The sequence below is a fragment of the Citrus sinensis genome, chromosome 5 (assembly GCF_022201045.2).
Source record: "Citrus sinensis cultivar Valencia sweet orange chromosome 5, DVS_A1.0, whole genome shotgun sequence".
Taxonomy (NCBI): Eukaryota; Viridiplantae; Streptophyta; class Magnoliopsida; order Sapindales; family Rutaceae; genus Citrus; species Citrus sinensis.
This window is the reverse complement of record NC_068560.1, coordinates 29935470-29944664: the sequence shown is the minus strand read 5'-3', so window position 1 is coordinate 29944664 and position 9195 is coordinate 29935470. Positions and strand designations below refer to the sequence as shown.

Genomic DNA, 9195 nt, shown 5'->3' with positions numbered 1-9195 from the left:
GTCTCATACAGCTGCTTGTACTAGAATCGATGCTGATACCTTGAATTGGATCCGAAGCCTACCTACTACTACTACAGCAAAAGAACCAGATCAGCAGCAAAAATCCTATAAACTTACGGAAATTGTTTAACTTTTCTTTTATAATTTATTTGTAATTAGCTTTTTTTTCCCTTTTTAACTTGCTTTTACTTTATAATAAGGTCGGCTATATAAAGTTTTTTGCTACTAGTACTTGCTCGCTTATAGTAAATTAATTATATTCGTCAATGCACTCTGAGAAAGATAAAATTCCAATTTTCGGAACGCATAATTAAGCTGAGTCCATCAATTATATGGAACTATCAGAGCAAACCCAAAATGGGTTTTGCGGCCCACCAATTAATCTATTGCGTGGAGAAAGGAAATCTTACCCCATGCACCCTTTGGGATAAAGTTGGATAAACTAAATATATAGTTAATAATACTAGGACTTGGGAACATCCGACTTGTTTATCTCTTCTTTTTAGTCTTCAAAATGAAGCTTATTTGGCTACTTTTATTTTATTGGCTTTGGCTATTCTCATTTTGCTGGCTAAAAAGATTTAAGCCAATATATTAACATGAAAGAGGTATTGATATTGCATAAAAGTTAAAAATGATGTTAATTGCTAACCACCAGAGGCAGTACTATTTAATAAGTTTTTGGCTATACAATTTTGAGGCACGGCTACGTTAATAAATTAGCTTAATTCTCTGGGTTCACTGTGCAGGATTATTATAATTAATGTTGGATACATTCATGAAAAATCATCTTGAAGATCTTAAATTGTTATTGGGGCATGCCAAAAGGATACACAGAGAGGGAGAGAGAGGGAGAGAGAGAGAGAGAGAGAGAGATAAATGCGGCCATACCTCGGATGGATTATATATTTATTCAATACATCACTAAAATTAGAGATGACTACTAGGGCTGGGCAAATTCGGGTTTGGATCGGGTTCGAATCAACCCAATCGGATTTTAGGTTAATCAGGTTGGGAAAAATATAACCCGAACTCAACTCGAACATATTCGGATCGAATCTGATTGGATCGGAGATTTATGCTTATTTTGGCTTTGATTTTTTCAGATCGGATTGGGTCAAACCCAATTGGGTTAGAACCTTCATCTGAATTTGATCCGAACTATTGGGTCGGGTTGGGTTATTTGCCCACTCCTAGTGGCTGCCTTCAGAAGGGTGGACTACGCGATAATGTTTTGTACAATTTTGTTCGTGGCTTCTCCTGGCCATTCAATTTCATAATATCATATGTTGACACTTGTTTTCGGCCAACTAAAAAATTAAATAAATGGGTGATACGAAAAATAAAACATAGATAATTTACGTGGTTCAGTATTTGACCTATGGCAATGAGATGTCAAAACAACAATCTTCACTATTTAATAAGAATTACAATGAATTTTTTTTCTTTTATCTATTTGGCTGTGTTTTCTCTATGCCTTCAAGGGCTTTTTATTTATAACACAAATTTTCGGTATTTTAAGTTCTTGATATCTTCTTATTCTGATATGCTTCCACCACTTGATTAAAGTTTGATTTGGCGTCTACATATATCTCCTTCTCAAAGTTAGTTTTTGAAGCTTTTAGATTTTTTTTGTTCACTGTCTCTTTATCTTGTAAGCGCATACTCTATTTTAATTAATTATTTGACTTTTCATGTTTTATGCTCTTTAATTAAATATTTTACTTTATGTGCTTCGTGCTCATACTCCATGTTTTATTTTTACTTTTCATGGCTTTGCATGTTTCACTTTTTTTGGTAATATCACATATCAATGGATCTTCAAAAGATCAAACAGTGATTAGATCACAAGGGGATCTGAACTTAAATCAGATAATAATCAAATCATGAGAGGATCTGCACTCCTAAGAGAAATAAATATTATTTTCTAATATGGATAATCATTAGGAAGAATTAATTCCTATTTACTAGAAAGAAAACGTTCCCTTAAAGAACAAATTTCATACAAATGATTGTAATTTTTCATAAATTTAATCTTGCCAATTTTTTTCTCCTTTCTTTTTTTTTTAAAAAAAAATATCAACGCCTAGCTACGCGAAGCTGAAGTGGACTGTCTTAGGTCTTGGCTGAAATTGGTGTTTATTACCGTATATATGAAGACAAGAATATGTTTTCTTCCTTACTCGTATCAATACTTAGTCATAACTTCCATGTTGCTGACCGGCTATTAATGCTATTTTTATCTTTTCACCAGACATTTATTGAGAATTTGAGATCCAACTTGAGTTTTGCATATATATGTCTGAGTCTGACCTCCTCCTTAAGAAAACCCATAACTGATGATCACTTGTTTTCCTTATTTTTGAACCCTTAAACCATACTCAATCTAATCCAATCTGACTTTTATTATATTTATGCTGCGTTTACTTTTTGAATTGGAGTGGGAATCCTGAGGAGTGGGAATCCTTGGATTAGGAGTGTGGAATGAGAGTGTGAGTAGGTTGTTTACTTACACTATAATGGAAGCATGAAATAGAGATCAGAATCCAATTTATGTGTTTACTTTGTCTTGGATTGGAAGTAAATAGTTTCAAATTACAATTTTATCCTTATTTAAAGAATTATAGTTTTTAATTACAAAACTAATAAAAAATATATTTAATGAATAATATTTATTTTATTATATTTATAAATTTATTATAATTATTAATATTCTTAATTATGAACAATAAATTATTAATTTTAATATAAAATGAAACCTTATTTTATTTTATTTAATATAATTATATTAAATTTATTACTATATAAAATAATAAAATAATATTATTTAGTACAAAATTAATATTTTCTTAGAATAAACTATTTATTATTATTATTATTATTAAATAAATATAGTACTATTATTTTTAAAATAAATATAATAATATTATATTTATTAATTCTCTATTAATGTAATAGTATTATTTTAAAATAATTTTAACTTAGAATCAATGTAAATTATTATTTAGTTAAATATAATATTATTATTCAAATAAATATTATTTATTTTATTTTATTAATTATAAAATATTAAATTAAATTAAATTAAATGAAAGGGTAAAAAGGGGAGAGGTGGGAGTGGATTCCCACTCCCACTCCCCACTCCAAAAATGAGTGGGGCCCACGGAGTGAGATTCTCAATCCGTGGCCATTTTAAGCAAGTAAACGCTGGAGTGGGAGGAATCCACACTCCTCACTCTCACTCCAGCAAGTAAACACAACCTTAGTAGGTTTGAGTTACTCAAAAGTTTCGGTTGTTGCGCCCCAGTAAATCTAACCCAACCCTACCCATACCCATTCTTAATTATACATTTTTTTTATTATTTAAATGCATGCAAATTAGGAAGGTTTTTTGAAAATTTCTGGGTTTTTTTATAACAAAATTGAGTCAATTGATACAACAAAATCAACATAAAACTCAAATTTCATCAGTTTGAAAGAAATGAACCAAGAAATCTATTCATTGCCTATCATCTATCATACACTTAATGAACATACAAATAAAACCAAAAGTAAGTTTACCATCGGCTGGAGAAAGGCGACAACGACCAACGGAAGTCAGCGACGAAGACAACTTGCAGCGCAACAGATACGAAGCGTGATGGACGATAGGCATACGCTGCTTATGACAGGTGGTGAATCTAGTGACAAAGTGCAGCGGCTTGTGATGCCGATGAGAACTGGTTTGGGTGGTGCACAATGCCAGTGCTATACAGTTGGAATTCGACATGGTTTGCTCTTGGGTCTTGTGTGTGTCAGTTTGGTTGTTTGGCACTCTGGGCTTGTGAATCATGATTGTGAATTTGTGTTTTACTCAATCTGGGATCTTGCATTAATTATTGTTTGATTGTTATGAAAAATAAAGATAATGATGAAGTGCAGTGATGAGAATACGATAATGTAGAGATTATAGTTTGTGAGTTAAGGTTAGAGATATTTTATCAACTTCTTTTAATTTAAACTTATAAATCGATCGTGTTAATATCAATTTGATTCTGTCTTAATCTGAATTAAATTTCAACCTGAGTTTTAATTTTTAAGTTATTCTAAGTTGCGACTTGGGCTTGTAGCTCATAAACTATTGCCCTTAAAGTTAAGCATGACTATGAGGGCAATGGTTCGAGTCCCCACATACTCAACCTCCCTCAATTAAATATAATTGTGTGGAGACTACTTACAACGTCTTTCTCTTTTGCGAAATGCGAATGGAGCAGAGACATCCCTCCACCGTGAGGGGTATTTGGTTGGGCATGTGTTTCATAGACTAAAAATGTAATAATGTAAGTCTCATGTATATATATCTGATTATAAATATCAGTGTAATGACATGCTGTCATAGCAGTTATATATATCTCTGTGTAATACAATAATCTGATGCTTAATCAATTAAAAAAAAAAGTTATTCAAAGTTTTAAGAGCGAAACTAAACTGAATTAGGTAAACTCGATCGAGATGTCCACCCTTACTCCCGTAATTGACAAATCTACCTTTTAACTTATTGCTAAATCTATCCTCAAAAATTTTAAAAACTAATTTAAAAAAAAGTTATTTACTAAACACTGGACTATTTTTATTTTACGTGAAAAAAATGAATATTCGATATGAGATTCAGTAATCTTATTATTTTACAGAAGTGGAGGCTCAAACAGTCGAAGTGACTACCAAGTAATGCGCAAGCTTTTGACAACAACGGACGGCTACGATGGATTAGCATAAATGCAAAATGATTAAGGCTCCGTTTGGTACAGCTTATTAAATAGAGCTTATAACAGTAGAGCTTATAGCAGTAGAGCTTATACCAATAGAGTTTTTGGACAAAAAGTCATTGGGTGTTTGGTTGTCAATAAAAAAAGCACTTTTGAACCATTAAACTATGTGATATTTTTTATATTATATATATTTAGAAAAGTTTTATAACCTCTACTCCCAAAAGCTCAAATTTTGAGCTTTTCCTAGTAGAGGTAAATTAGCTTATTTAAGCTAAAAAAATTCTACTAAAAAAATAACCAAACACCATAAAAAATTTTAAAAAGTGCTTATACGATTAAATAAGCACTTATGCCTCTTAAATAAGCCATACCAAACAGGCTCTAAAATACATACCATCAACAGAAATTACACAAAAGGGCAGCAGGCTAGCTGCGGGCTATGATTATAGTTTTTAAAAAATTTAACACGAGCCAGAGCCTTTTAGGCCAAGGCCACTCGCTGTCCCAGAATTTGAAATTTTTGGAAAACAAAAAAAATTAGTCAAAAGGAGGAAACCCCTCCAGAACTTCAAAAGCGGGTAAAAATAAAAATGTTCTGAAAACAAGAGAAATGGCGCTACTATTTCTAAAACTCCCTCTCGGCCAATCACCGTCCCTCGTTTTCGAATTGTTTAATTCATTACGTGGACGACTCTAGAGTTTCTCCTAATCTAGTAGTTCAATTATTTTATTATCAGCCACTTCGGCCTTGGCTGCTGCCCTCACAAACATTGTGAGGGCTAAATATTTTTTATATTTAAAAATTTTTTTTTTTTATAAAATATAAGTAGAGTATGGATATTTTTTTTTATGAGAAGTTATTTATTTAAACATGTATTTTATAAAATTTATTATAATAATATAAGTCCTAATTATGTATATCTGACTGTAAATATCAGTGTAATATCTCTGCTACAATAAGTAATTGTTATAAATATCTGTGTAATATAATAATCTAATGATTAATCAGTATTAAAAAAAATTTTATTTTATTATCATAGAATATTAGAAAAGTAGAACGCATAATTATTTTACAGTCCTGTCCTGTAATAGTGTATCAATTTTATATATTTTCAAGACGGCAAGGCCTGTTAAAAGGATTCACTGACTTCATATCTCGAGAGTCGAGACGATCACTTAACGGTTAATTAATAAATATAAATGGGTTTCACATAAACATTCATGAGATCAACCATTAATTTTCCACTCATCTTTACGTAATTTATATAATGTTATTTATCTGCATAGATATTTGGCTTACGTGTCGACACGGCATGAAATTGAAAAAAAACAAAACAAAATCCCGCCAATCCCACCGCGCTCTGGCTTAAAAATGTTTTTAGCCCCCAAAATTTTTGATTTTCTATTTCAAAAAAAAAATAAAAATTTAAGAGGACAAAAACTGAAAATCAAAAAGATTCAAGTGCGAAGAGAGAGAGGGAAGCGAGCGCCCAAATGATATTTTGAAAAACCAAAACGATGGCGCTCTCTCCCTCTCCCTCTCCCTCTCCCTTCTATTTTACAACTCTACTTATTTCTCCTTCCTTCCTTTGCTCTCACACAATTCCAAAATCCCTCTCTCCTCCTCTCTTGAGTCCCAAATTGAGTGAAGCATTAGTTTGGTAATGGCGGATCAAGAGAACTTTGTTAGGGTCACACGGGCAGCGGCCAAGAAGAGGGCGGCCTCTGGAAGTGCCTCGGAGCAGCCAGCCAAAAAGAAGCGGGTGGTCTTGGGGGAGTTGCCCACCAACACAAACGTCGTCGTCTCGGTGAATCCGAGTCTCAAGGCTGAGCCGCGTAAAGCCAAGGCCAAAGCGAAGAAGGCTTTGCTAACGGAAAAGACCAAGGCCAAGGCCAAGACCAAGGCAACCGAGGATGCTGATATTGACATTGATGCCAGATCCGATGACCCTCAGATCTGTGGAGCCTACGTCACCGACATTTACCAGTATCTTCATTCCATGGAGGTACATAAAAAAAGAAAAAAAAACTGAAGCTTTAGATCATATTTTGGGTTTAATTTCCTTTGCTTCCGTTTTTTCATGTTTTGTTAACAAGTTTAATTTCTCTGATAATGTAGGTGGATCCAAAGAGAAGGCCTTTGCCTGATTACGTAGAGAAGGTTCAGAAGGATGTGAGTGCAAACATGAGAGGGGTATTGGTTGACTGGTTGGTGGAGGTTGCGGAGGAATACAAGCTTGTTTCAGATACCCTCTATCTCACCATTTCGTATATTGATAGGTTCCTTTCTTTGAATGTTCTCAATCGCCAGAAGCTTCAATTGCTTGGGGTTTCTTCAATGCTCATTGCCTCGTAAGCGGCCATTAACTCTCTCTCTATTTTTTTTTTCTTCGTAAGCCCTTTTTCTTTTATGTTTGATTGCCAATTTTCTGGTTGCTTATGATGTCACTTTTGTTGTTTTGTATCAAGTAGAAAGTATGAGGAAATTAGCCCTCCAAATGTGGAGGATTTTTGCTACATTACGGATAATACCTACACCAAAGACGAGGTGGTGAAAATGGAGGCCGATATACTCAAGTCCTTGAAGTTTGAATTGGGAAGTCCCACTGTCAAGACATTTTTGAGGTGAAGATTCTTCTTTTAGTTGTTGCTTATAATTAGAAAAACGTTTAGTGGTCCATTGTGCTGAACGCTGATTGTTATTTTCCTTTTACTGTGTTGATGTGCAGGCGATTCACCAGGGTTGCACAAGAGGATTACAATGTAAGTGAAATCTCCACCCTTTTTGTCTTTTGTAGATCTGCTGCTAAAGGCATGAGCGAGTTTCTTCTTGATTACTTATTATTATTATTTTTTGTGTGGTTTTCACAGGCTTCCAATTTGCAACTAGAGTTCCTTGGATACTATCTTGCAGAACTGAGTCTATTAGATTATGCTTGTGTGAAATTTTTGCCCTCTTCAGTTGCTGCATCTGTTATATTCCTGGCAAGATTCATTACCCAACCATCAAAGCATCCCTGGGTAAGCTGATTTCTATTTACAGTTGATGGAGTTTTTTTATTCCTGAAGTGCAATTATTTAGCTAGGCATTTGTATTTGCAGACTGCTAGCTTGCAACAATACTCTGGATACAAACCATCTGAAATAGAAGGCTGTGTTCTTATCCTACATGACCTCTATTTGAGTAGAAGAGGAGGGAATTTGCAAGCTGTAAGAGAAAAATACAAGCAACATAAGGTAGTGTATTGGTTAAGTGTCAAGTTTATTTAATGTTATGATGTGTAGCTAAAATGTTAATCTTATTTGTTTTATTACTTGTTGGAAACAGTTCAAATGTGTGGCAACCACCCCTTCTTCTCCAGAGATACCTAGTTGTTACTTTGAAGATATCAAAGATTGAAGTTGGACTGGAATTTGTTATTTGAGCTATCATTGGCAAAAGAGGTCTGATTTAAAAGTTGCTAACTAGTATTCTAACTCAGAAGATTGATTTTTTAGTGAGCATATCACCGATCTCTATTGGTGGAAGAGATCTTTGAATTTGATTGCTTGTGGTGAAATGCTGGGGGGAGTGACTCTTGTCATTGCTAGCACTCTGGTGATTGGAGACTTTTGAATTGTATGAATGGCACTGGTAATGCAAGCAGCTACTAATAGTGACATTGGAAGATCATTCTCTGCTAGAGAAGGGGATTTCTAATTTTTTGAGAAATGCTGGGGGGCCATGCTGATGGCTAGACTTATTAGTCTTAGTATGTGTTTCTTTAGTTCATAAGTTGAATGATGTAAATTCTCATGTGTATAAATCAACTCCATGAAGAAGCATCTTATAAACACTTTTAGCCAGCTAATGAGATTGAATTGTAGTTTCTCTTGCAATATGCACCATTTTATTCACTCTTTTGAGCTTGAGCTAGGCTTAGTAAGTTTGTTTCTACCTCTCTCGGATATCAATAAGTTGTATGATGGATTTGAGAATGTTCTTCTGCTGGGATGGTGCATTGTTTGAAGTGATCAATTTGTAAGGTTTGAGTCGGATGTTTAATTTGACTGAAAAATCATGTACCATTGAACTTTTATTATTCAGGGATGTTGCCATAGATGTATAGAAGATTGTTGAGTTTGTTATAAGCAATAGCCTTGACCTACTCATGATCCTGGCAGTTGCACTTTTCTCTGACTTAAGGTTGCTCATGTCCAAATCTTGTTAACCTAACAGCTGAGTTTTGGTATCAAATGTTTTTCACCAACTTCTAGTTCAACATCCCAACCAAGAATCTTCTAGGGCAGGATTCATTTTTGCAAGATCATTGATGTAATGGGAGCTTATACTTGCTGAAGTAAAATGTCATCTTAAATTGCACATTTAATAATCATGACTATCTGTTCTGCTCCTTTGGTCATCTCCACAAACTTATGGTTTGATGCTAGTGATACAACCGCACGA

The 9195-nt window shown here is 33.8% G+C and overlaps 1 protein-coding gene across 1 annotated transcript; it reads left to right on the top strand.

Moving 5' to 3' along the window:
* Positions 1-6201: 6201 nt before the first annotated feature.
* Positions 6202-9111, top strand: LOC102611949 (putative cyclin-A3-1). Its single transcript, XM_006472191.4, has 7 exons — positions 6202-6754; positions 6868-7100; positions 7221-7373; positions 7478-7511; positions 7620-7769; positions 7851-7985; positions 8077-9111. Exons 1-7 carry the CDS (start codon positions 6413-6415, stop codon positions 8146-8148), a joined length of 1119 nt encoding a protein of 372 aa, XP_006472254.2. The 5' UTR covers positions 6202-6412; the 3' UTR covers positions 8149-9111.
* Positions 9112-9195: the final 84 nt, after the last annotated feature.

Bases quoted from the DNA above. Each gene is read 5' to 3' on its own strand.
- LOC102611949 (XM_006472191.4), top strand. From the start codon at position 6,413: ATGGCGGATCAAGAGAACTTTGTTAGGGTCACACGGGCAGCGGCCAAG. The intron at 6,755-6,867 runs GTACATAAAAAA...CTGATAATGTAG, and splicing joins AGTATCTTCATTCCATGGAG to GTGGATCCAAAGAGAAGGCC. The intron at 7,101-7,220 runs GTAAGCGGCCAT...TGTATCAAGTAG, and splicing joins TCTTCAATGCTCATTGCCTC to AAAGTATGAGGAAATTAGCC.